The sequence below is a fragment of the Phycodurus eques genome, chromosome 13, assembly GCF_024500275.1.
Source record: "Phycodurus eques isolate BA_2022a chromosome 13, UOR_Pequ_1.1, whole genome shotgun sequence".
In the NCBI taxonomy this organism is placed as follows: domain Eukaryota; kingdom Metazoa; phylum Chordata; class Actinopteri; order Syngnathiformes; family Syngnathidae; genus Phycodurus; species Phycodurus eques.
Window position 1 is genome coordinate 17,055,150 of NC_084537.1, and position 27,917 is coordinate 17,083,066.

Consider the following 27,917-nt stretch of genomic DNA (forward strand, 5'->3'; position numbering starts at 1 on the left):
CATGTATTTCTACACAAACAGTATATTCAAATACAGTGAGATAACTCGCTACTGCTGCATTTTAAGGATACTTAAAGTGTGGCGAAATGAACGATGTTTCACCAATTGACATGAAATTGGGTTGACATCTTTTATTACGGGTGTATGAAAAGTATCAATGACCCATGGCCTAAAGTGAAGAGGTAGTTGGCCTTTTTTTAGTTTGAAGCAGTGATGATCCATCCCAGTTGTATGTTGCCGCAAACAACTATAACCACACATAAAAAAAACATCGTTAGATTGTGTCAATGTGCTCATACGTTCCCGGGCAGAATTTTTAAGATGTGTACCATTTTTTAAAGAAAACGCGAGTGAAGGGCAAAATACATTTATTTTATTTTAATGAGATTTGAATTCAACTGTAAGGCAATTCAGAACAGCCCAATCATTAAACAAAAATCACCATCAAGAAAATAGTGAGATGTCCTCATTCAATAAAGAAACTAATAAAGAAAATAATGAGATGGTCCTCATTCACTCATCAGTCATATCTCCCAAAAATTGTCAATATTTCACAAATTCTGCCAGGATATGAGCACAACTGTATACTTGTAAATGCAAAATTTTGTGTTGGATCTCAAGAATTTTACGCAGAAAAAATACAGAGGTGACATCGAGCAATAATTTTTTTTTTGTAAAGTTAAAAAAAATATGTAATTAAAAAATAGATATTTAAAATAACCAAAGCATATTGTAAAAAAGTAATAACATAAAAAATATATTTAAATGTAATATAAAATATATTACAATAAATCAAATAATATTGAAAAAAATCCATAATTAAAAAAAGTTGAAATATAACACGTTACAACTTGAAGCACACTGTAAAATATAAAATAAAGCATTTATTTAGTTCAGAATATTTTAAAAATATAAGTATTGAAATACAATATATTTAAATTTTAAAGCAAAACATTCTAAAACAGTATGAATACAATTTAAAATAAATTTGAAGATAGTGTTGAAATATACAGTAGTAAAAGAACAATGCGGTTTCAGATACTGCATTTACAATTGCACATTTGCAAATATTTATTCTACTGGAGGTGTTGAAAGATTATTTATATCTATGGAGATTGTATGTGCAAATATTGTTTGAATTAATGTAAATTATGTAAATAGCATGTACAAATATTGTTCATATTATGTAAAACAGGGGTGGGGAACCCTTTTCCTATCTGGGGGCATTTTACCCACTAGGTATTTTTATGAAAAATATAATTGTTTTCATTGAATTATTTTTGTAATGCTACATTATTTATATGGCTGTTTACTATAGCAGTGCAAATGTGTCTACTGCGTAGTAAGCACTGAGGAAAAAGTGATGCTTCTGGTTGTGACAGGTGTACCCAATGAAGTGACCGCATGGGTGCACAGGTGTACCGCTGCTGCCGCCGCCGCCGCCACCACCACCGCCGCTCCCACTGCGCCTGCGCCGGGGGCGAGGCGCGCACAGAGAGGCTATTGTTAGCCAGGCACCCCGCAGGTTGCCTCTCTTACAACGCACTTTATCCCCGGCTACCTGTTGTTCGTTCGCCGCCGTCTTCCCCGCAAAACTCGCCGTTTCGGACTGGGCCGCGGCCAGGTGAGCGACGGGAAAGTATCCTCGGAGGAAGAGGAAAGTAAAGCGAAACGGAAACAAGGAAGTAAAAAAAAAAAAAAAAAAAAAAAAAAACCAACGAAATTTCAATAGGTTCAAATGTTTTAGCAGTTTGACGGGCTAACCGAGACGCACAAAAATGCCGCTTGGCCCGTGGAGAAAGAAAAACAAGTCGACCAAGGAGCACCTGGTGGACAACGAGGAGGTCGGCGGCGGGCACCACGCAGGTGCGGCGGGCTCGCTGCTCGCCACCGGAGGCAACAAGTCGGCGGCGAACGGCGCCGCAGGACTGCCGCCGCCGCCCGCCAACCTGCGGCCCAAGCTGGTCTTCCACACGCAGCTCGCCCACGGCAGCCCCACGGGTAGAATTGAAGGCTTCTCCAACGTCAAGGAGCTGTACGCCAAGATAGCAGACGCCTTCAATATCAGCCCACCGGAGGTAAGAACACCGACCCACTCAATCACCCACCACCAACCACACTTTGCTTCAATCAGGGTGTTCACAATTCGTTTTATATGCTGAAGAGCTTTTCTAGATATGCAACGATGTAAAAGAAAACAAAAGTATTTCCAGCTAAAATAGTAACAACATTTCTCTTTATAACACTGTGGTGAGTGACGATCATTTTCAGAAGCTAAAATGGTCTCCTCCACCTATCTCAAGTAACTTTTAAAAATGGTCATCATTCTACAGATTGGTCTTGTTTTGATTCTGAATGTGGAGATTGGATTCGATTGCTGTTCAGTTCAGGGGGTGGGCGGATCTATTCTAGTGGAATGCAAGGCCGCAGCTTTTACATAAAGCTGTGACGTAGCAGTTTTTTCAAACTAATTACAATAAATAAAGAATATAATTGCTTGATTGATTAATGTTAGAGTGTCTAATACATTAAAGTCGAAGAATTTCAAAGTGGCCCTCGCATCCTGGTTTTTTTTGTTTGTATGCGGTCCTCGGAGTATAAAGTTTGGACACCTGGGGTTTATGTACAACCAAAAGTGGGATAAGAACTCATACTCCGTACTGTACTCACAGTGGCTATAAAAAGTTTACACACCCCTGTTCAACTTCCATGTTTTTGTGATTAAAAAATGAGACCAAACTTTTTCCACCATTGAGACCTGTACAACTCAATTGAAAAAAATTATCTTTTCTAGGGGTGGGTAAAAATATTGATTAATCAATGCATTGCAATGCTGAGTCGACTACTACTAGGCAACAGAGTAAGTATTTTTTGAGGCACCACATACAAATATATGGAATTGTATTATTATTCTTTTTATTGAACCACAAAAACATGGCATGATTGTCATTGAGAAAAGGGATAGCCACAAGAAGAGGAAACAGGCAAGAATAAGGAGAGAGCGTTGTTCTTGTGAAGATTCTCTCATTTTTGCTCGCAACTCAAGTTTATTTGTCATAGCATCTTCAATAGGTGTTGCTGTTTCGGTTAGCAATGGTTTAAATGGGCTCAGAAGGTGACTTTAAGACATCCATGTACGAAAGATATTGAGTCACAAGCTGTTAGGGTGGAGGGAAGGAGGCTTTCTATTTGAGGGTGGCGTTTATTTGTCACTGCGTCATCAATAGGTGTTTTGGGTAGCAATGTAGTAGTTTAAGTGGGCTTGAGAGTTATCAATTTAATGACGTGTGTGAACAATAGTATTGTTTAGTAGATGATGCACAAGGCAACTAACTGGGGCACGGCAACTATTTGAGGAAATACGGCATGTTTATTAACTAATACTATCCTGTGTGTCTGCCATTAAAGAAATGCGTTGGGGAGGCTGGGCAACAGAGTAAGGCTTTTTTGAGGCGCCACATACAAATATATGGTATTGTATTATTATTATTTATTTTATTTTATTATTGAACCACAAAAAACATGGCATGATTGTCATTGAAGAAAGGGATGGCCACAAAGAAGAGGAAACGGGCAAGATTAAGGAGAGAGCATTGTTCTTCTTGTGAAGTTTCTCTCATTTTTTGCTCGCAACATGAAGAAGAAAAAATTGGCTGGGTGACAGCTTGTGTCTCGAGAAACTAAGTTGGGTCACTTGTAACTCGAAGAACCACTATGTGGTTTCACAGTCAAAACGGGCCTCTGAGGGGAAGCATAACTACAATGGCTTGTGAAAAAAATGAGTTTGATACTCCTCTCTGTACACACAGGGCAGGACGAGACATAATGTAACAAAACCCTGCATTGAAGAGACTGCTAACGAAATGGAGTCAGCCTTTTCTTTGGTTATGTGTTGATGCACATTTCACATCTATACCATGCGGTCATATATGCAATATCATAAATTAATTTGGTGGAGAATCAATATTTGTGCCTCATAGCTTCTAGTTGTCAGAGTTTGAGTGGGTTAAAAACTTTCTTCTACAACCCCAATTCCAATGAAGTTGGGACGTTGTGTTAAACATAAATAAAAACAGAATACATCCCTCCATTTTCTGAGCCGCTTCTCCTCACTAGGATGATTTTCAAATCATGTTCAACCTATATTTAATTGAAGACACTACATAGACAAGATATTTAATGTTCAAACTGATAAACTTTATTGTTTTTAGCAAATAATCATTAACTTAGAATTTTATGGCTGGAACACGTTCCAAAAAAGCTGGGACAGGTGGCAAAAAAGACTGAGAAAGTTGAGGAATGCTCATCAAACACCTGTGTGGAGCATCCCACAGGTGAACAGGCTAATTGGGAACATGTGGGTGCCATGATTGGGTATAAAAGGAGCTTCCCTGAATTGCTCAGTCATTCACAAGCAAAGATGGGGCGAGGGTCACCTCTTGCATGAGAAAATAGTCAAACAGTTTAAGGACAATGTTCCTCAACGTACAATTGCAAGCAATTTAGCGATTTCATCATCTACGGTCCATAATGTCATCAAAAGGTTCAGGGAATCTGGAGAAATCACTGCATGTAAGCGGCAAGGCCGAAAACCAACATCGAATGGCCGTGACCTTCGATGCCTCAGCCGGCACTGCATCAAAAACCGACATCAATGTGTAAAGGATATCACCACATTGGTTCAGAACACTTCAGAAAACCAATGTCAATAAATACAGTTCGGCGCTACATCCGTAAGGGCAATTTGAAACTCTACTATGCAAAGAAAAAGCCATTTATCAACAACACCCACAAACGCCTCCGGCTTCTCTGGGCCCGAGCTCATCTAAGATGGACTGATGCAAAGTGGAAAAGTGTTATGTGGTCCGACGAGTCCACCTTTCAAATTGTTTTTGGAAATTGTGTCCTCCGAGTCAAAGAGGAAAAGAACGATCCGGACTGTTATGGACGCAAAGTTCAAAAGCCAGCATCTGTGATGGTATGGGACTGTGTTAGTGGCAATGGCATGGGTAACTTACACATCTGTGAAGGCACCATTCATGCTGAAAGGTACATACAGGTTTTGGAGAAACATATGCTGCCATCCAAGCAACGTCTTTTTCATGGACGCCCCTGCTTATTTCAGCAAGACAATGCCAAACCACATTCTGCACGTGTTACAACAGCGTGGCTTCGTAGTAAAAGAGTGCGGGTACTAGACTGGCCTGCCTGCAGTCCAGACCTGTCTCCCATTGGAAATGTGTGGCGCATTATGAAGCGTAAAATACGACAACGGAGACCCCGGACTGTTGAACAGCTGAAGCTGTACATCAAGCAAGACTGGGAAGGAATTCCACCTCCAAAGCTTCAACAATTAGTGTCCTCAGTTCCTAAACGTTTATTGAATGTTGTTAAAAGTAAAGGTGATGTAACAAAGTGGTAAACATGACCCTGTCCCAGCTTTCTTGGAACGTGTTGCAGCCATAAAATTCTAAGTTAATGATTATTTGCTAAAAACAATAAAGTTTCTCAGTTGGAACATTAAACATCTTGTTTTTGTAGTGTATTCAATTAAATATAGGTCGAACATGATTTGCAAATCATTGTATTCTGTTTTTATTTATGTTTAACACAACGTCCCAACGTCCTTGGAATTGGGGTGGTACTATAGTATCTAGTGAGACATGACTGCCGAAGGATCCAAAACAAAAGCTGGTCTGCTCTCCTCCCCCCTCTTTTAGTCTTGTCTTTTGAAAGTGTGAATGCACAGGCGGCTTTTGTGCGACCTTACACACTGGTTGATGAGATGCGAAGCCGAAAAAACACAGAGAATCTGTCTGGCGCCTTGCGAAAGGAGCTAGACACGGCAGGTTTTAGCCCATTTATGTTGCCCTTTCTTCCATCATGTCTATTCCTGACACTTAAGACTATGTCTTTGTCTCAACTTGCTCTCGTTTTGGCTTTTGTAGTCAGTCTTGCCCTGCTGAAATGTAGCTAGACGCTGATAATGTGAAGATGATTTCTTGCTTTCCCATGCAGATGGACAAGTCAAAATACGGTATGACGCTTGAGTCCAGTAAGTGTCAGTTGCATTCGTTCCACACTTGTGTCGACTGTCAAAACAACTAAAAAAAGCTGCTGACTCAGAATGCTCATGCTAAGCAAAGCGCTATGAATTAGTAACTTCAGGTCAAACAAGTAAGTTGCTTGGTTGACCTGATAACACAAAGAAAGACATAGGAGGATAGTTGTAACCATGCAAAGTCCATAGGTGCTGGTCGCATGTATTTCAAACTGTTGTGGACTATCAAAACAACTCAAAAACATTTATCCAAGTGTCTAATTGGAATGAAAATTCCTTTGTCGATCATTCGTGACATGATAACACAAAGAAAAAGACATCGACAGGTTGTTGTAACCATGCTTATTACACAGGTGTTGGTTGTGTGCGTTTCACTGGAGCTGTAAAAAAACTATAGCCAACTGTAAACTCGGAATGGTAACGCACCGAAGCAAAATGCTTCGCTGAATATTTGTGACTTGATTGTGGTCTTGTGTAGAGTTGTAAAGGTGAGACAAGGCGACTGGAGTAAAATATTTACGGCTTGGAAGCACATACCTTGGGTCAAAATTATCCAACATGTCTATAAATCCACTGGTTTTAAATGGGCACCATGTGTGTCCGTGGACGCGGAATGCTAATGCTAAAGGCAATGCTAACAGGCTTCACTAGTCATTTGACCTGATCCGTTACTTGACATTTGCCCCCGATTACAACGAGAGTTGGCCAACAGGATGTTGATATCTGTCAGTAGCGTAGCATGATGCTACATAGATGTTCTATCCACCCATGTCACAAAAGAGACACACACGTAATAATGCAGTCATGTGTTGGCGTTGGCAGTGGCAGGAAGTCCCTGACGTCCGGCTGTGCGGGCACTGCCTCAAATTTGAGCAGATAACCTGTGGTGGGCCACGGCCATCCCACAGCTCCCCGGGGATCAACTCTGCTTTGGGCTACTCCTCCATCCGAAAACATGCCCACTCTTTACGACACTGAAAAATTCATCTTCTTTTTGATCGATCTCTCGTAATGGATCTCATTGGATTGTCTAGATGTAACTGAATTAAAAGGCATCTCTCAAAAGGGAAGGCCTGTATTTGTACTCATTTTTTGGTTTAATATTAAACAATGTTAGCGGTAGAGATGTCCCGGGGACTTTTTTCTGCACCAGAGTGTGACACAAGTCACATGATATTGAGTATCTGCTGATAAAAAGTCTGGACCAATACCTCCACAATGTATTAAGAAGAAAATGATGAAATTGGATTTTAAAAAGGGTGTCCGAAGGGTCACTGGTTCAAATCCCGACTACGACTGTACGCATGTCAAAGTGTCCTTGGGGAAGACACTGAACCCTAATTTGCTCCCAGTGGGCCTGGCTGCGCCTTGCATGGCAGCAGTCGCCCATTGTATGAATGTGTGGGTGAATGTGAGGCTTTGTAAAGCGCTTTGGGCACTGTGAAGTTGTAGATAAAGCGCTATATAAATGCAGTCCATTTACCATTTATTACGGAGAAGTGCAGCGAAACGGCAAGAACTGAGGCAGACTGGGCAGAGCTAAAAAGTCATAGACACATACATACAGCGTCCAAGTTTCTAAAAGGAAGTATGTGTGTAATTCATTTTGTTGTGTTTAGGTTTACAATAAACTCCAACTGGGGTGTCATTAAACTGCTTAACGCACACTCAGAGAGGGCAGAATAACGTTTCACAAGCTTGCTGCAAGCAACACAGGTGCGTTAAGGGTGCTTTCACAACACAAGCTTGAATACACACACACCACTCTGTTCAGCACAGTTTTTCTTTGATTATGTTTTTATCGAAATCACGATTAAATTTCAATTAATCGCCCTGCCCTAACCTGAGATCATCTTTAATACCGTGCAGGAAAAAACATTTTTATTCATCTGAGTGACAGGTTTACATGCTTTGGTAGATGCTGCTGTTTTGGTTAGCGACCAAGTTCAAATGGGTACAGTGGTGTCTCTTCTGTAGCTGTTTACCTACCTTTTAGGGTATTCACGCTGTTTCTTTGTAACAGTTAATTTGCACTTGTGTCGCTCCAGTAACTTTAACTTCCAGCCGACTGGTCACACTATCTACCAAACTGGCATCTATAAAATGCCAAGTTGGCAACCAAGACCCATGACATCATCTGACTCCACGGTCTAGCCGATGTGGACAGAAGCAGTGTTATTCCTACTTGGGTCAAAGTCTGTGCTTATACGGCCAGCTGTGGAGTTTGAGGTGTGGCCGCTGTTTGCCTGCAATTTGAATGTGTGGCCTGCACAGCGTTGCTTACCTTGCATTGGTGTGACGGATTTTGTAATCCAACAGATTAAGTGGCGCAATCTCATTTGTTGCAGGTGTGTGTGTGTGTGTGTGTAATTTACCATGCTAATTTGTACAGGATGTTATTTTAAAGTGTTGTGTTGTGCTATGAGAAGTGAACGATATGATAGAGCCCCCCTCAGAACGGTCCTTTTACCTTTACCCTTTTTTTAAAGATCCCAATGTTGTGTTTTGATTCACATTTAAGATGTTTTCATTGTGATCTGATGTGATAGCACCTTTTTTTTGCTGTGGAAAATCACACATCCACACAGTTTCATAAAAAGGCGTATTATTAGCGGGAAGACTTTTGTTGGAGAAATAGGTTGACGGGTGTAGGGGAACCCCGATTTACGAATGCCCCAATGTCCGAACTATTCTGTTTACGCACCTCAGACCAAACAAAAGTATTGTCCGATGGACGAACCTTATCGCGGTGTGCAAATGTTTCATTCGTCCATTTTGTGTGAGGTGGTGCACCCATTGTGGAGAAGGCGGATCACTCACAGCTGTGCCAGCGTCGCAGTTGGTCACTACTTAGCTTAGCGCGTCATTTTCTGCCTTGTAGGTGTTTTTCGCCTATTTTTTGCATTTTGCTAGCTCAACATGGGTCCAAGAAAAGCAACGGACAAGCGTGGCAAGAGGGAGGGACTTGAAAAAGACGATTTGTGAATAGTGTATCAATAGCACACGCATTGCAGAGCTTGCTCGCAAGTATGGATGAAACAAGTCCACGATTGCTACTATGGTGAACATTTTTTTTTTGCTCCTGACATGGCAAAGAGAGTGAATTATCTTCGAAAGGAACAAGATAATTTTTTTTACCAAGTAGAAAAATTCTTGCTTGTTTGGATTAATGAAAAACACCGAGCAAGTGGTAGCATTTCTAGACTTTCATTTGCCAGAAGGCTGACATGCCAACTTGTTGTCAGGAGAAGAAGCTGCAAGAAGTCAAGGTAAAGTGGATGAATTTTTTGTATTCTTCATAATTGGAGGAACGTGGTTGTTAAAGTAAAATAAAAAATAAAAATAAAAAGTTTCCCCTGACTTTCTATCTATGTACCAGAGGGACTCGTAACATGACAGTTTGTGTGCATGTGGGCAGGGCAGCTGCATTTGAATGAGGAGGACAGTTCCGTTTGTTGTTGTTAACTTGGCTAATAGAGGTTTTTGATCGATCACCCCTTGTCATGTTTGATAAACAGTATAGCTTTAGATTGTGTGCAAAGTGTGAAAACTTCGACTATAATTAGTCATGTTTACGTTATTAAGTTTGTAAATAAAGGTTCCAATGTATTTGAGCATTCTTTTGTCACGGCATCTTTGATAAGTGCTCCTGTTTTGGTTAGCAACGAGGTTAGTAGTTGTGTACTTATTTGGACAGGACAGCTTTAAAGATGAGTTCATTGTGCTCCACTGTGATGCCACTCTGCTATCACAGTGGAACATCATACATTCACGCGGTAAGGTTAACGATTGCACCGCCGTGAATGCTGATGACTGTGATTGGTGGTATCGGAATACAAGATTTTATTGCAGTAGTTTGACATTGTGCAATCGTGAAAGACCAAATTTGTCTTGTAGTTTGATCCACACATTACGTGTTGTCTATCCCACACCACCGTTTTTTTAATTTTTTTAAATAACTTTATTGGCGGTCAGGCTAAAAATAAACTCGGAGTAAATGTCTTTTGCAGAGCCGATCTGCTCGACAAATTATGACAAAGCCAATCAGAATAACATGCTAATTTATTTCATCTTTTTTATTTGTTATGCTGTTTAAAGGGTGTTGTTGGGTGTTTCTGATGCAATACTATAGTAGAATGTTAATTGAATGACATTTATTCATGTCAAAATTGTGGTTCCACTGTACTCTGTGTGTGTGTGTCTGTGTGGATCTCGGCCAAAGTTAAACACACGTACATTGAGTCCCTTCATCCATGTGGTTCTCGAGTCCGTGGGAGGTGTGGTGAGTCTGATTGGGGGGGGGGGGGGGGGGGGTAGAATCTAGCTCGCGCCAGCCAGCAGTGTGAAGGGCACAGTGGGGAGGGGAGTAGCACTGAGAGCCGCCTGGGGCGCAGAGAAGCCGCTTAACGCTGCCGGCAGCCTTGGTAACGGGCTGTGAGCGAGCACTTGTGTACCTCCTGGAAGAAGGGGTGGGTGGGTGGCGAAAGAAAGTAGACCCTTAGATTCAGTCTCTCTCTCCTCCTCTTGCGGCCCCCTTTCTATTATCACCCTCTTCAATTATGGTCTGGTTCCCCATGGCAACATGTTGGATAAAGTGCATGTGTGTGTATCTGTAGAAATAGCGCCTGTTGGTAAACAGCGAAAACAAGGCCTGATTGGCACACAGTGAAAAACTGATTCACTCCCTTTTTGCAGAAGAAAATAATTCTGGCTTTTGTTTCTGGACACGATTAATCAATATTCAGTTCCACACAATCGATCAATTAAAAAACTATTAAGTCCATCCATTGTAAGTTAACCACAGTAATATAAATCTAAATTAAAGTAAAACTACTCACCATTTGAAGACATCGGGCACAGACTTAATGGACCCTCAGTTGCTTCAGAACGTGATTAAATCACTCAATGTTATGGATATTGATAATGTATTAGTCAACTGGAATCCAACAGTTTGCTGCCAACAACATGTATACATTTTTCAACAGAGTATGAATATGTATAGTACAAACAGAGTATGGTTTCGTGGTAGGTAGTAGAAAGAGTGTCGCGATCATGAGAAAAGATGACCCATTTTATGGAATGAATGAGCAACGCCATGTACAATGCGACCGCATTGTTCACTGCAAATTTCAAAGATTTATATCGCTAAATAACTGACTATTTTGCTTGTTTTTGTCACAGAAGTAAAAAAAATGTTTTGTCAAACTAAGGCGTTGTTCTGTTTGACATGTCTTTTAATATAAAATCTTGTTTTCTCTGCCTTTTGATCAGAAACCTGTGTTTTTTGTGAAACCAGCCCATATTCTACTAGTGATTAATAAAGAACGGTGAAAGTTTGAAACAAAGTTTTTTTTCTGGTGAAAGAAACTCTACTCTTTATTTTGGTACATTTGGAGCTCACATTGTCACAGAACACAGTATTCCATTGGTCTTGAAAGATCAATCAAAATGCTCTAAACAGTTGTCAGCGAATGAGTTAATGTGGTGCTGTCACAATAAAAACAATCCATTACATTTCTGGTTTTATGGTTAACACACATTTCCTGGTCGCCATCACTGGTACTCTTTTTGTGCTGACGTCACCCCAAAAAAAAAATGTGCACATTCAAAATGTCAATTTCTCGATCTGTGGTTATCATCTGGTACTATCTGTGATGGCATCACAACACGTATTTGCATGCGGGATGATGGTTTGAGCTCTATGTTTTGACTCTTTTGGTTGTTCTGCTGTATTATCTAAGGCACTTTTCCCCAACGTACAGCTCTCGTATTGGATCCCATAGGTAGGGTTGGGCATCGAGAAACGAGAACCGATTGCAATCGGGACTAACATTCCGTTTTTCCCAGAACCGTTCAAATTTAAACATTTCGGTTCCCAGTTTCGATGCCTAGTCCTCCAGCCGCGAATAAGTAGTGGCGAAAAGCAACAAAGAAGCGGCGTAAACCAACGAAGAAGAAAGGGCACGATGACGTGCTTGTGCTCAACGGCAGCGGCGGCGAACAAAAGTGTGTCTTAACTTTGTTAAAATGAATGACCAGTCACCTCAATGCAACACTTGGAATAAGATTATATTGTGCAAAGGAGTTTTTCCCGAGGTGTAGCGTCTGACTCGCTCCGAGCCTCAGCCTACACCGCGCGCAGCTTCAATGAAGTCAACTCTCAGTGACTTGGGTGAGTGTAACCATAAAATACGTCTATGCCAACATTGATACAGCTAACAAGGTAAACGGTTTCTTGCACTTCTGCACTGATGGTTTTCAGCGTTTATTTTAGTCTTCAAACCGTCGTAAGCGCCGAAGACAACAAAGAAAAAAGCTTAACATTGGGCTAAAACTTCACCGTAGCAACTTTACATCACAATGAATCGGGACACAATTCGCATAAAAATTGTCTCACAGTATCACAAACACTAACCTTGTGCCTCATCGGTGTGTAAGGAAACGAATCAGTGTTTTAGAGCATTTGGTTCCATCCATTAAAAAAAAACAAAAACAAAAACAAAAATCAGCGGTGCCATGTGAAGTTACTTTTTGTGTCAAAATGCTGAGTTCCGTTCCGTACTCTTCAAAATCAAAGGTTACAAGCTTAAAACAAGAAGTCAAGTTAAAACTTGCACATATAAACCATTTGACGTGATGAAACGGAATACAAGGGCAGCTATATCGTGAAGTCACCTCTCAGTCAACTGGGTGAGTGAAACAATAAAATAAAAGAGTTAAAACAGTTAAAATAACTAACTAACTAAAATAACAGTGCTATATTTATCTTTTAGCTGAAACAATGAATGAATATTAGGTCAAATGGGTTAGTTCCACGCACATTGCCTTTTAGTTTGTAGGTTTGATATTGATACTGGTTATAAAAACCGTTCATTTTAGTCTATGCTGTGGGCTGCTAAGAAAATCGATGTTCATAATTTGGACACCCTTTATTTAAACCATCCAAACATTTTTGACCCAGCCCCCTAAAAGAATCAGAATCGAGAATCGTTTGGAACCGGAATCGAACTAAGGAGCTGGAACCGGAATCGCTCAAATTCAAACGATGCCCAACCCTACCCATAGTCGTAACTAATAGCGTGCCTAATTGGCGTGCCTGAGGTTGTTGTTTCATCTGAGTGTAGAGCTCAGATGTAAGACTGTGAAATGTGTATGAGAGTGCAACAAATGAGTGGTGGCAGTCGGACCACTAGCTGGGTGTCAATCTGTTTAAAGTGCTGTGAAATCAGCTTACTGCTTCTGCTGATCACACTGATAAGCCCTCTAAAGTGTGAAGGTCATTTGTCTTTTTTATTTTCTACACACACATACACACACCCACACACACTGATGACACTCAGAGCCGTCAGTGATTAACATGCCTTCTGGCTGTTCTTTGATCCAAACTGATTGGATTTTCTGATTTTATTTATTTGTCACGCAGATCCTCTTCTGCACCCTCAACACACACAAGATCGACATGGACAAGTTGCTCGGCGGCCAGATCGGCTTGGAGGACTTCATCTTTGCCCACGTCCGGGGAATCAAGAAGGAGGTGGAAGTGTTAAAGTCAGAAGATGCGCTGGGCCTGACCATCACCGACAACGGTGCTGGGTTCGCCTTCATTAAGGTAAACCTGCGCTCCACCACAATGGATGACGAAGAGGAACTTCCTGTTAGCTTCTTATTTGTTCCTGTTATTATTATATGTTACTCTCAAGCGGGGTACACACGTACTGATTTTTAAAATGTTACCTCAAACACAAGTATTTGTCATCGTTTCAGTTTCAGTTTCAGTTTCAGATCACTTCTACAGTAGCCAGTTGGATCTCTTCAGGTCAGCAGCAGTCACTCGCGTTCTGCTACCTGGATGTATCCTGACGCCTATTGTTAACAAACATTCTGAATTGGCTTATTGTGTTTGGTGTACTCCAGATGACCAACACAGCCCCTGCACACTTAACCATATCCATTCCCCATATCTCCATCGACAATCCTCCTTCCCTCAATCTAGAAGTCTGTCATAGGACCAGTTCTGACTTGTGAGATGTACCGCTGTGCCACAGGGCATCCAGACTGCGGGAAAATACAAAGAAGAGTAAGAGAGAAATGTTCAAAATACTACTAAAAAATGTGACCCTCCAGCACGAAACTGATCAGAAGTCGCATGGCTGTGTTTTTGAGCTATATACAGTTTCTGAAAAGGTGTTAAAAATGCTTTCCAACGATGTATAGGTTGTGGTAATCGGGTAACATTTGGTGGAGATATGTCAGTTTAAAGACCGGAAGTGCCGTTTCAGCGTTAGCCTAGCAACGAGGATGTTATGTTAACACCATGAGGGACTGTATTACTGCTTCTTGTTGGTCCATACGTGTAATGATGTACATTTGAATTAAACCCACGGCTGCAGAGAGCTGCAAGCTTTCTGTTGATACCAGACATGACGTGGTTTACCTCGTTTTGCACAGGGCAGCAGCCGATTTGCTTGGTTGATCTTTTCTCACAGACATTTCGCTGTAGCCAATCAATAAAAAAAAAAAATTTCTCCAAGGAATTAAGGTAAGAAATTCCCATCAATTTCCGACTGTGAAAGTGATCTTTATTTATTTTTCGGGTGTTCAATTCACATGTGAAAATCTTTTTCACGTAATCAACACTTTCTGGACGATTTTGTGCTGGAGGGTCACAAAACACTTGGATCACTTTAGAGTAGTTTAACTTTTTATTTCATTCTGAATTTTTTTAAATAAAAAAATATATTTTTATGCATTAAAAATTGTCTTTCTTAAATATTTTCAAATGGGCTAATACACGTACTCCAGTATAACTGGCCATGAAAAGAAATGATTTTGACTTCATGTCTGGCTGGACACTTACCATAATTTCTCATGTATAATGCGGACCCACGTATATTACGAACATTTCATTTTTCCATTTCCATTTTTGCATCATTTTCCCCCCAATACTATGCATTCCTAGAGGACATGTTTAAAAAAACTAAAAATCTGTGAATAGGCAAATGCCGAACTGCCAATCTGCTGCACTTCACTGTGCAACTCCAACTCGATTCATGCACACTTCTTAATAACAGAAAAATAATAAAACAATAAATAATACAATTATTTAAATAAATAAACAGAAATTCGAGTTAAATTGAAATTTCTGTTAAGTTGAAATAAAAAACAATCGGTTCCACATAATTGGCGATCATGTTGCATGATTAGTCATCATATTGCTTTGACACCAGCAGCTATTTTGTAAACTCTCTGCCATGGAGAGGGATTAACGATTACATTTTGCTTCATCTTGTGGGGTTGTGGGAATTTTGTTTGCAGTTTGGTGCTGATCCAAATCGGCATGGTGTGGCCTTGGCCGAGGTCCGCTGTAGTTTTGTTATGTTGCCACTGTGTAAAGAGCTTCCGTTGTCTCGGCGTCTCTCACGCACACAGAGACAGACCTTGCTCTCATTTGCCATCGTGCGATACCAAGGCAACACTGCATGCCCACAATGCAACACTGGAGACGAAGCAAGCAAGCTAATAAAGTTGTAAAATAGTAAATACTTACAGTATTTTGTACAGTACTTTCTTAAAGAGTGGAAAGTATTTCAGACAGATGACTGAGCACTTCATAGTGAAGATTAGATTGGTTTGAAGATTACAATGTAGGTTAATTCAGCAACAGCGTTATGGACAACAATATTAGGATACCAGAAAATTCCACACATACCAACAGAGTCCAGTCTTTTCCCACCAAGGGCTGCATACAGAATGATGAAAGGATTGCAGGGCCCGCCTTTAGTTTAATGTCTCAGTTTTCTGCAATAAGTGACAAGACGAACTCGTTGGAGTTTTGGGGTGGCCAGTGACGCTAGATATAGCTCTGCCATAGATTAGAAAGAAAGCAAAGCATTTACAACCTAACCTACCACAGGTTTTACACTACTGTACTCTATTAAATTTCACTATTAATTTACTAATAACAGTGGCACCTTGACTTACGAGTAACCAGTCTTATGAGTTTTTTTGAGAGAGGAGCCGTCGTTCACCTTTTTTTTTTTTTTGTTCTTGATTTATGAGCAAAAATTCGAGATATGAGGACAAGATGCTGGTAGCGAACTTCACAATGTCAAGCAGCAGTTAGGCAGATATTGAACAATTCCTCAAAAAAAGAGGCTTAAAGTTGTTAATTGACACTCAGTTAAAGTTTACTCTCAGGTTAAAAATAAAACAGAATTACACTAAGTACAGTATTTAACCAGAATTTAATGAAAGTCGCTAGCCGAATGCTAAAACACAGTGCTAAACGCAGCGGACAGGCTAACAAAAGTGACATCGATGTTGCGGTGCTCTAACACTTTCAGTAATGGATATTAGAGGTGGAACAATTAATCCATTAATCAACAACTAATTGATTATCAAATTAATTGACCTATATTTTGGTAATCGAATAATCATTTAGACACCTTGTTTAACTTAAAATTTACCAAATCCTTGGAATTTCAGCGCTTCGACAATAAATATTCTCAGATTCCTATTGTCCTCCATGAAATCGGATTGATTATCTTTGGGTTTAGTTAAAATAAGACATTCGCAAATATCTGTGAAAAACGACTGCTGAACTTACAGAGTCACTTAACTGTGAAAGTCTTTGTCTATATAAGTATGCACAACCTAAGCTGGCCTTGCTGGCCAAGGCATCGCACAATTAATGCCAATAATGATGAACAAAAATAGTATTTAATTATTGCTGTATGTTGTATGTAGTACAATGCTGTAGAGTGCTATTTTTCTTATTAATAAACACATTACAATTTTTTTGTTGGTGTTTTATTGGGAGCTGGAACAAATTAATGGAATTTCCATTCGTTTTAATGGGTATAGTCAATTTGAGATATGAGTGTTAAGAGTTATGAGCGTGGTCAGGAAATGAGTTAAACTCATAGTCAAGGCACCATTATACAGTATTTGGTACAGCAGCACCCCCAAGTGGCGAAAGTAAGAAGTTAAAAAAAAAAAAAAAAAAAAGCAACAGCCATTCGACCAAATTTGTGTAATCATGAGTAATTTTTCATGTGTGTGTGGTGGCAGCGCATCAAAGAGGACAGTGTGGTGGACAAGGTGAAAGTGATCTGTGTGGGCGACCACATCGAGCGCATCAACGGCCGCAATATCGTGGGCACGCGCCACTACGAGGTGGCCCGCATGCTCAAAGAGCTGCCCAGGAAGGAGACCTTCACCCTTAAGCTGGTGGAGCCCATGAAGGCCTTCGGTGAGCGACGTATCAATTACACACACATACAATACAGGGAGGTCTTCTGTTTACGAGGGGCCCAATATACTTATATTTTCCTTTAATTTATGGCCTTCAAGTGTTTTTAATACAAGAATTTACTACAATTATGACTTTAGTATTGCGTTAGCATCGGTTAGTGAAAGAGTACAATGTGTTCATACATGCGTACAAATTTGGGGTACCTTGCCGCCGGAGTAACAGAACTCAGTTGTAAACCGAGTACCCCGTGTACAATCTAATGAGCGCAAATACAAACAAATTCTGCCTTCACAAAAATGCTCACTTTTGAGTGACACTCCTTACAGAGCTTTTAATTTACTAATATACTGGTACTTTCAGTCGCAAGTGGAGGTGCAACAATTTAACTAATCTATTATCAAATGAATAGACAACTAATTTGCTCCTCGATTAATTGTTTAGAGACCTTTTTTAACTTGTACATACAAATCCTTGGAATTTCAGCCTCTCAACAGTAAATATTCTCCGATTTCTGTAGTCCTCCATGAAAGCAGTGTGTTGTTGTGTTGTGTTGAATCAAAATAAGACATCCAAACATCTGATTTTACTTCTACTAAAAAAATTATAAAAATATTTTGCCGATTTTCTGTCGGATTTTACGGACTAAACCAGTAGCTGCATCATAATCAATTTGTTTGTGCATTTTCTGCATTGTCAATTTTTTTTTTTTTTTTTAAAGACCTGTTTTTGCTTGAAGGGGTGGAAAAAAATAAATGAAAATTTTGTCCGATTAATAAAGAAAATAAATCAATTATTCATTTAGTTGCAGCCCTTCTTACGCGTTTCATTCATTTATGGGGCGTGGCCTAGTGAGTGACTTCAGGAGCTGCAGTCAGTCGGGTAGGCCATTTATTTAGCTTAATGTTAACACCTGCTCCATGTTCCTTCTGAGTGTTTGACTATCCAGTTGAATAAATTCCTGAAAGTGCATAGCGGACTGTGGCTCTCCATTTTTCTCTTCTCCACTTCACTTGAGCGGCGCCGTATCTGAGACTACACAGGGTGGGAAAAAAAAAAAAAAAAAACATGAAAAAACAGTAGATTGGGAAAAGAAAAGTGGAACCTGCAAATTCCAACAACCCAAAAGTTGGCATTTTCTGCAAAAAGGTCAAACAAAAGGTTTGACTCGCACCTAAGTATGTTTCATGCAAATACAAGGTGGTTTTGTTACCATGACAACCAGGGGCAGGGCACTGTGACAAAGTGAGTGGCAACTCAGTGTTGCCACCTTAATTACTTCCTCGATATAGTCAGTGACTTTTCCGACCTCTCTGGCAACTTTTTATTATAAAAGCGACTAGGAAAAAATCTAGCGACTTTGTGGCGATATAGGGACCCTGTGGAGACTTGAGGAGCTGTTCACCCATCCAGACTGCAAATGAATGGTGCTTGCGTGATGCCGTCACTACCTAATTTAACTTTACAGTATACTGTATACCCCATAAGAATATCAGATGAGATGAAATATCATTTGTTTGTTAACTGGCAGAAATGCTGGAGCCGAGGTCCAAGGGCGCCAAGCCCAGCACCGACAATAAGATCGGGAACGGCAAGGCAACTCTGAGACTTCGCTCCAAGGGCCCGGCGACGGTAGAGGACGAGGCAAGTAGTCTAACTAATCAAGTAATAACAAATCGATAAAAACCTGTCAAACACCCGAGTTATATGTGCATTATTGTCCAGCCGACAGAGTTTGAGGAGAAAGCAGTGAAGAAGGTGGATGACCTGCTGGAAAGCTACATGGGGATCAGAGACACTGAACTCGGTGAGTATCCACCATCCACCCCACAGAGGACACAACATTAGATACACCTGATCACCACCAATGGAATTCACCTTGCCAAGTGGAACAGCTTAGTTTTATAATACACAATGTCACGTTTCGTGTATTTCACCAGTATTGTAAGAGTGACAGTAACAGAAACACACACAGTCCATGCATCTGCACTCTGCAGCACAGCGTTTCGTGGGCGGCGCCTTTGTCCTTAAAAGTCCCGTATTTTACCAAACAAACTTTTTCTACTGTTTGGGATGTAGTACTGGCTCCATGGTGCCTCAGTAAACATGTGAAACATGGATTGAAATTGTCCACGCATTCCTGAGTTGCAGACGTTTTTCTGCCGAGAGGCCTGAAATCAGTTCATTCGAATTTCTCAAGCTTATCGACGTCACTTGCGAAGATCTCCTTCCGCTTCCGAGACAGCGCTGTCAACATAGCAATATTTGCAGCCTCACAGGTGGGTCATCTACACGGAGGCAACCAATCAGAAGAAAGACAAATATGGACAAATATCTATATTTTATAATGAAATTGACACTTTTATACTAACTCCATGTATCAATCGAGCTAATCTATCTATCCATCCATCCATCCTTCTCTTCTTAAGGCTTCGTCGAGGTACCGAATTGGAGTTAGTATTGGCTGATACTTGAAAAGAAGGACTCGGGTGCCAAAAAATGTGATTAGAAAAACCCAAGTGTTTACCAATGTACATAATCAATCCATCCATCCATCCATTTTCTATAGCGCTTGTCCTCATTAGACTGACTTTGGGCAAGAGGCGCGAGGTACACCCTGAGAATCATGTAGACAAACAGCCATTCACACTCACATTCAAACCTAAGGACAATTTAGTCTTCGATGAACTTAAGAAACATCATTCTGGAATGTGGAAGGAAGCCAGAGGACCCGGAGAAAACCCACGCAAACACAACAAGAAAGCTACATACATGAAGTGGTTCCAAATATGACAAAAATTGTTTTGTTTTCTTTTAATTTCCATCCAGCGGCCACAATGGTGGAGGTGGGCCGTGACAAGAAGAACCCAGATGAATTCGCCATGGCGCTGGACGAGACACTCGGCGATTTCGCCTTCCCGGACGAGTTTGTCTTCGACGTCTGGGGCGCAATCGGAGATGCCAAGCAGGGAAGGTTCTAGGTCGACACCTGCCCTCCACCCACCCTCCGAAAAAACACATGCACAACTGAGTCTCGCTTGGTGATGCTTTAGCGAAGTGCACGGGACACTCCTCCTGCCTGAACGCTAAACATGTAGCCATGTCATTTTTTTAATACCACTCTTTTAGAGTTTTTAAAAATATATACATATCAGGTGATCATGCTGATTTGTCAGCTATAATTTTAGAAATTTATGAATTCCATTTTGTTGGTTTAAAGGAGACACATGATGTAAAGAGGACATTTGAATGACTTGAACTGAAATAGTTGGGTCATCAAGAGTATAATTCAGCAACCAAGTAGATCTTTTCTCAGCTTCCTGTTTCACAAAATGTGTCAACTCTGCTAATTCACACAACCCAGCCTCCATACCGACTTTCTCCGTCCATGACTGTGCAGCTAGGCTGGGTCAACATACTTCATTTTCAAGCAATGGCCAGATCGCACTATGTCAAAGCCAATTGCTGCAGTGTTGTTGGAAACACACAACAGTATTGGCTGATAGTGTTAATTCAGCAGCCTGGTGATGAAGTGTTGCCTCCATGAGTGAAAATGCACTTAAAACTTTTACTGACTTACGGCTGCTCACATTTTTCTCCGTACTACCGCAAGGCCTGGCTGCATACGCCTACAACTGCACCCCGTCATCATTTCTAACGAAAGTTGTACTCTGCGTTGGCCCTGCAGTAGAGGGGGACAGCCTCCTCAAAACTGCCTAATTTCATCAAGGAAAAGGTGTGCTGTAACTGTTGATCCTTGGGCTATTTTGACAAAAGACGTGTTAATCGGACACCATATTACTGTTATAAATTGTGAAAAAATGCCTAATATGTCTGCTTTTGAATAGGTTACCATGTCCGACGACTTGTTTTGTGATAAATAATCTACTGTTTTGACACGGTAATGAAATAAAAGGCACCTGTGATAAGCTACATTCCAAAACCTCCCGTCGTATGTATGCAGTTTTGCCCAAAATCATTTATAACTTGGACACATTTTTTAGCTAAAGTGGAATGTTTTTATTTGTTTAGGGGCATGTTTTTTTTAAACTGGAAATGACACAAAGTGGGTGGCACGGTGGACGACTGTTTAGCACATCTGCCTCACAGTTCTGGGCACTGGGGTTCAAATCCCAGCCCCACCTGTGTGGAGTTTGCATGTTCTCCCCGTGCCTGCGTGGGTTTTCTCCGGCCACTCCAGTTTCCTCCCACATTCCAAAAACATGCATGGTATGTTGATTGAGGACTCTAAATTGCCCTAAGGTGTGAATGTGTGCGCGAATGGTTGTTTGTTTATATGTGCCCTGCGATTGGCTGGCGACCGGTTCAGGGCGTACCCCGCCTCTCGCCCGAAGATTGCTGGGATAGGCTCCAGCACACCCGCGACCCGAGTGAGGATAAGCGGAACGGAAGATGACTGAACGAATGACACAAAGTGGCAAAGGATTGATCATCTGTTGTAATGAAAGTCATCAAACATCCTCTTAAGTTTTAATTTTGGTCATTAAGCAAATGTGCACACGTACAAAATATGATGCACATGCAATTTTTAAAAAATAATTCCTAATTTAGTTGATCATTTTAATCCAATAAACTGAAGAGAGAGGCTAAAGAATGACAAATTGTGACTGTGGAACTTTTTGTTAAAACGTAAGAAACAATGAAAATAGCAAATAGTGGTACCTTGACATACAAGTTTAATTTGTTCTGTGACCACACCGCTAACGCAAAACACTTATCTTAAATCATCTTTTCCATTGAAATTATCGCAAATGCCATTAATCTGTTCAATCCGTTTGTTAAAAGGGTTATAGCGCCGCAACATCATGCCATCTACCGGACTGAATGCCTAAGCTATATGGCTGTTTTAAATACGTAAGGTGTAATTACTTTGTGTGGGAGTGGCAATACAGCTTGAAACGTATTTTTTGAAAATTGTTCACTTATTGTATCTCCCAAACTGCTTGTTGTGAAGAGAGTTGAGTCACTGCCACCACACAGTGCTCATATCTCAACTCCGCGCTCGCAAAAAAAGTTTTGTGAGTTGGCTCGTATCACAAAGAAACTCGCAAGTCAAGTCACTTGTATTTCTAGGCATCACTGTATATTTTTTTATGACTTTCTTGTCATTAAAAAGTGTCTTTTCTGCTGTCACAAGGGAATTGCCACTGTTCAACAATAAAATTGTGTTGTCACAATTTCTGCTGTGTATTGACTCCCGACGACACTAGTAGTATACACACGACATTCACTACAACAAACCTTTATTTGTTCACAGGGTATAAAATGAGGCAAAATAACATAGGAGAAAAGAAATGTGCAAAATAAATTCACATGTTCACAAGAAATCGTCTTTGGAAGTATGAGGTATGGTGAATAGGTACAGGTTGTGGCTTTTAGGGTGATTGTGAAAAGTCTAAGGTTTCCCAACATATATTGTACATAAAATAACACTAAAGATTCAATTCAATGCGACAAACGTGATTATGTGCCTACTTGAAGAGCATTTAAAAAATAAAAAATAAAGGCGTTTTGACAATTGGCGACCTGATAAATATTTACCGCCGACCTGTTTTGGAGCCTCAGTGTGGGGAACCTTGATGGAAAGTTGTGTGTCAATATGGCACTTGATTAGGTTTAGGTTGTTACAGCCATGATAGTACAGTATACATTATGTAAAAAGTAGTGTTTCTGGCGATGTAAGTGTTGGTAGGAGGTGATGTAGCCCTTGCTGCTCAGGCGCTCGTTTCCTCACAGTTCGTCTCCGGTGTGGCTCCGCTTGAAGGCATCGCCCGTCAGCTTCTCCTGCGCCTCCTTCATCCCTGACACCACTATGAACACAAAATAAACAGTTATTATGTAACTGTGTTGCTAATTTACATAAAAACAGCCCCTTTTCTGAGTTTCTCCGCTAATTATTTGATCTGCTAGGCTGAGCAAAGATCCAGAATGACTTTCAGGCGACAAACGGAATCTGGTGGCAGGACTACACTGTGAAACGTTATCACGCCGAAACACCCACATCACACGTGGGTGTATTTGTATGAAAAACATGAACATTTGTGGAATTAGTTGTAAGCTTTGTGGAACGCTACCAGTTCTCTACTATAACGGCATGTAGTAATTACAACAGTATAATGTAAAAATCTGTGGACAGAGTATAGAGGCTTGTAGAACACCGCCAATATTTATCAACAGGGGAGTTCCGTTCCTACGGTGACGTTACCCGAATTTGTCAATCACAAATCGACATTAATGCAGAGGTCATAATTACAGTAAATATGAAAAACTTCTAGGCCATGAATATAAAACACAAAAACAGTAAGTACATTGAAAAACATGAAAATCTGTGGACTGAATCGCAAACCTTGTGGAATTCTACCAGTTCTCTACTGTAACATCAAGTCATTGGGACAGAGTATAATGTAAAAATCTGTGGACAGAGTATAGAGCCTTGTGAAACACTCCCGGGATCTATCTAGAGGGTGTCCTCTGCTTATGAAGGAGCTCTGTTCTTACAGAGACAACTTAACCCGAATTTGAACCCAAGCTGTAGGGTGCCACAGTCCATCACAAATTTACCACTAACGCAGTAATTAAGTAATAATTGCAGTAAATATTTGTAAATATGGCCTTAACTAAACATGGCCAGATATTACATTAAGTAAATTTGTGAGTAAATTGAGACGAGATTATTATTTCAGTCCTTCCATCCATCCATTTTCTGAGCCGCTTCTCCTCACTAGGGTCGCGGGCGTGCTGGAGCCTATCCCAGCTGTCATCGAGCAGGAGGCGGGGTACACCCTGAACTGGTTGCCAGCCAATCGCAGGGCACATAGAAACAAACAACCATTCGCACTCACAGTCATGCCTACGGGCAATTTAGAGTCTCCAATTAATGCATGTTTTTGGGATGTGGGAGGAAACCGGAGTGCCCGGAGAAAACCCACGCAGGCACGGGGAGAACATGCAAACTCCACACAGGCGGGGACGGGGATTGAACCCGGGTCCTCAGAACTGTGAGGCTGACGCTTTAACCAGTCGGCCACCGTGCTCGGCCACCGTGCCGCCTAATTCAGTCCTTTTTGTGTTGTCATGTGATGTGGGATTTTTCTTATATTAAATATGTCCCTTAGCTCAATGAAGGTTGGGAAACTGCCATATACACAAGCCAGAGTAGCAGCCCAATTAACTTCTAAGTCTATTAAGTGTTACCTTGTTCTGCATTGCTGTAAAAATACTTGTAGTTGGGATTCCCATTTCTGTTGGTGATTTCAGGATGGACTTTGCCACTGGGATCTGCAAGAATATAGACTCATTATTGACCGATAAATTGTCAGTTAAAACGCAATGAACAATACGGACGACCAGCATTGTGTCTGCGTACCGAGGAAAAGGATGCGCGGGATGTAGCCTCCGTCGGGACTGAAGGCTTCGTCCTTCGGCTCCTCTTCATCCTTTCACCATCAAAAGACTCGTGTGAGATCAACAACAACTTTCTTCCAGTGAAATATTTACTGATGGGTTCCTTACCTCCAGGTTGACCATCACAAAGTTGTGAGCGAGTTCAGAGATCTCCTTGGACTCTGCGAATTTGGGCTTTAGCGCTGAAAAGAGCCAACGCAAAACTGTGTTAGCCTACCTTAGCATCACACGTGGCCCACGTCTGTGTCATCCACTGTTTACCTTTGCAGGCTCCACACCACGTCTTGTGGATGATGACCATGAGGGGCAGACCACTGGTAATACACAAATGCAATGAAACATCACACCCGTTTGCCCATAGGAAATAATGGACAAAGAACTACAATGTTTTAAGTCACATTTTCACATTTGAAATCAAGTAATGTGCAAGTGTAAAAAGATGGTGTGTTTTTTCAATTTTATTAATTTTATTATTATTATTATTTATTTATTTATTTTAAATAAAAATGGACAGGTTCATTATTATTATTATTATTTTTATTTTATTTTTAAATAGGACAGTTCATGGACAGGGTTAAATTTGTTATTCGCGTGCTCGCCCACCAATCAAGTGTGACATTAAACAAGCAAGTAAGTATTTTGTGAGCTGCCCATTTCCCAAAATGCACCTGAGGAAGCTGTTCCGAATTTCTGCTAATTTACAAAATAGCAGCCCTTACGCAGAGTATCAGCCCATGACGAAGATCCTTTATTTTCAAGTGATGGCCTGACTTCACTGGCCCATGTCAAAGCCACCAGGTAAGCAGAGCTGCAGTGTTAGCACAGTTTTGCGTTAACTAACAGTATGACTAGTATTTGCTTCTGATGAAAGGCACATACTCGAATGTTCGGCTAATTTGTTGACGTGGGTGCAGTTGTTTCTTTTGTCATTGTCGACCCTCGTGAAGATAAGCGGTACGGAAAATGGACGCATGGATAGTAATAAAGTGCTGACTACACGACTGGAAATCAAATCAAATCTTTGTGGGATTCAGTTAAATTAACCAGTGGTGGCTTTTAGCAAGTTCTATTCATTTGCGGTCTGGATGCAGAGGGGTGAAGTGCTCTGGAGAGTCTCTAGATGAGGACTTTTGTCAAGTCACATGGAAACTTCCTGTGTGTATTGTCCTCCTTTTGTCGTCCAGAAAAAGCCAAGCCAACTCACCTGGCCGCCGCCTCGCTCTTGCCGTCTTCCAGTGTTCTCCAGTGGATGTTGTCCCCGAATCCTGCAAAAAAAGGCAGGTCACATGATAAAAATGCAAGCACTAGTAGTGTGGTACACGCTGCTGCCTTTCACGGCGCGGGTTTGATTCCCGTTAGTGCCTCAAGTACTACACTAAAGTTGCAATGCAACGGGTGTTCTGGGCTGTGTTGTACCATCCCTGACAGAGACTAGTAGAGTACTGTCACCTTTGCAGATGCTTTTGCTGACTCTCCTGCGCCTGAGACTAAATTTGTCAATGTCGTGCATCACATTGCCCACATCTTTCATGGAGACAGAAAAACTATTTCAAACACATTCATGACCTCATAAATTCCTTTGGACCACTGGCCAGGGAGAGATGCGTTGAATCATGCCAAAACGAGACATTTTGGAAACGTGCGCCTGTCTTTCTGAACTGTTTGGAAGTACACACATCTCTGCGTGAATATTTCCACCAAATCTAAAAACACGAGATCAGTCATATTCCCACTAAAAACACAACAACAAGGAGTAAATAAAATATGGGAATGATAAGTAGAATTTGGATGTCTCCATTTCAAATAGATTTTTTTCCCATGGATTCGGGGAATGGTAAAACTAGCCTAGATGTCTAGAATGAGCTCAAAATCATTGAAATTGGTGGGATCGGTTGAAATGTGGCGAGTGTCAAAGTGGACAAGCTAGCAAACGAGCTACTGCCTTTGACCGTCAACTTTAACACTCACCCTTGCCGCTCGACGCCTCGACGGCATGTTGAAAAAACGACAAGGACAGCAAAGCGTACAAAGCTGTAAACAAAACGGGGTTGATTAAAAAAGTCTGCATTTCGGTTTTTGGTAGTAAAACTGGCCTTTATCGAAAAGCGGTGCGCATGACCCGGATGTCCAACCTTTCATGTTTCACAATAAAAGTCTGACCGGATGCTCTCGCATTTATTTCTTTTGAATAATCATCAACACAACAAAGGGGGAGCCCCTGAGCCGTCACCTTATCGTGATGGAGGGGTTTGTGTGTCCCAATGATCCTAGGAGCTAAGTTGTCAGGGACTTTATGCCCCTGGCAGGGTCATCCATGGCAAACAGGTCCTAGGTGAGGGACCAGACAAAACACGGCTCAAAGACCCCTTATGAAATGGACTCAGGTTTCCCTTGCCCGGACGTGGGTCACCGGGGCCCCCTTCTGGAGCCAGGCCTGGAGGTGGGGCTCGAAGGCGAGCGCCTAGTGGCCGGGCCTGTACCCATAGGGCCCGGCCGGGCAGAGCCCGAAAGGGTAACTTGGGTCCCCCTTCCCATGGGCTCACCACCTGTGGGAGGGGCCATAGGGGTCGGGTGCAGTGCGAGCTGGGCGGTGGCCGAAGGCGGCGATCCCCGGCTACAGAAGCTGGCTCTAGGTACGTGGAATGTCACCTCTCTGGCAGGGAAGCTGGTGTGTGAGGTCGAGAAGTTCCGATTAGATACAGTCGGACTTGCCTCCACGCATAGCTTGGGCTCTGGTACCAGTCGTCTCGAGAGGGGTTGGACTCTCTTCCACTTTGGAGTTGCCCACGGTGAGAGGCGCCGAGCAGGTGTGGGTATACTTATTGCCCCCCCGGCTCGGCGCCTGTACGTGGGGTGAGAAGCTCGGTCATCCGGGAGGATCTCAGAGTCGAGCCGATGCTCCTCCACATCGAGAGGAGCCAGATGAGGTGGCTGGGGCATCTGATGCCTCCCGGATGACTCCCTGGTGAGGTGTTCCGGGCAAGTCCCACCGGGAGGAGACCCCTGGGACGACCCAGGACACGCTGGAGAGACTACATCCTTCGGCTGGCCTGGGAACGCCTCGGGATCCCCCCGGAAGAGGCTGGGGAGAGGGAAGTCTGGGCATCCCTGCTAAAGCTACTGCCGACCAGACCTCGGATAAGCGGTAGAAAATGGATGGATGGGTGGACAGTATTAACA

General features: G+C 41.6%; 2 protein-coding genes across 2 annotated transcripts; one reads left to right on the plus strand and one right to left on the minus strand.

Annotated features, from left to right (window-relative positions):
* The first annotated feature begins 1,471 nt into the window (after positions 1 to 1,471).
* On the plus strand, positions 1,472 to 22,517 carry gipc2 (GIPC PDZ domain containing family, member 2). The gene is made up of 6 exons (XM_061693378.1): positions 1,472 to 2,078; positions 13,485 to 13,670; positions 17,132 to 17,312; positions 18,844 to 18,956; positions 19,038 to 19,119; positions 20,142 to 22,517. The coding sequence occupies exons 1-6, from the start codon at positions 1,779 to 1,781 to the stop codon at positions 20,291 to 20,293; spliced, it is 1,014 nt and encodes a 337-aa protein (XP_061549362.1). The 5' UTR covers positions 1,472 to 1,778; the 3' UTR covers positions 20,294 to 22,517.
* txndc12 (thioredoxin domain containing 12 (endoplasmic reticulum)) lies at positions 21,964 to 26,867 on the minus strand. The gene is made up of 7 exons (XM_061693379.1): positions 26,706 to 26,867; positions 25,942 to 26,002; positions 24,999 to 25,051; positions 24,846 to 24,919; positions 24,700 to 24,769; positions 24,528 to 24,611; positions 21,964 to 23,143 (listed from the first exon to the last, which is right to left on the minus strand). Exons 1-7 carry the CDS (start codon positions 26,803 to 26,805, stop codon positions 23,064 to 23,066), a joined length of 522 nt encoding a protein of 173 aa, XP_061549363.1. The 5' UTR covers positions 26,806 to 26,867; the 3' UTR covers positions 21,964 to 23,063.
* Positions 26,868 to 27,917: the final 1,050 nt, after the last annotated feature.

Coding starts and splice junctions, on each gene's coding strand:
- gipc2 (XM_061693378.1), top strand. CDS start 1,779: ATGCCGCTTGGCCCGTGGAGAAAGAAAAACAAGTCGACCAAGGAGCAC. Junction 13,671..17,131: donor CTGGGTTCGCCTTCATTAAG/GTAAACCTGCGC, acceptor GTGTGGTGGCAG/CGCATCAAAGAGGACAGTGT. Junction 18,957..19,037: donor CGGCGACGGTAGAGGACGAG/GCAAGTAGTCTA, acceptor ATTATTGTCCAG/CCGACAGAGTTTGAGGAGAA.
- txndc12 (XM_061693379.1), bottom strand. CDS start 26,805: ATGCAGACTTTTTTAATCAACCCCGTTTTGTTTACAGCTTTGTACGCT. Junction 24,920..24,998: donor GTGGTGTGGAGCCTGCAAAG/GTAAACAGTGGA, acceptor GGCTCTTTTCAG/CGCTAAAGCCCAAATTCGCA. Junction 24,770..24,845: donor TTGTGATGGTCAACCTGGAG/GTAAGGAACCCA, acceptor TGATGGTGAAAG/GATGAAGAGGAGCCGAAGGA.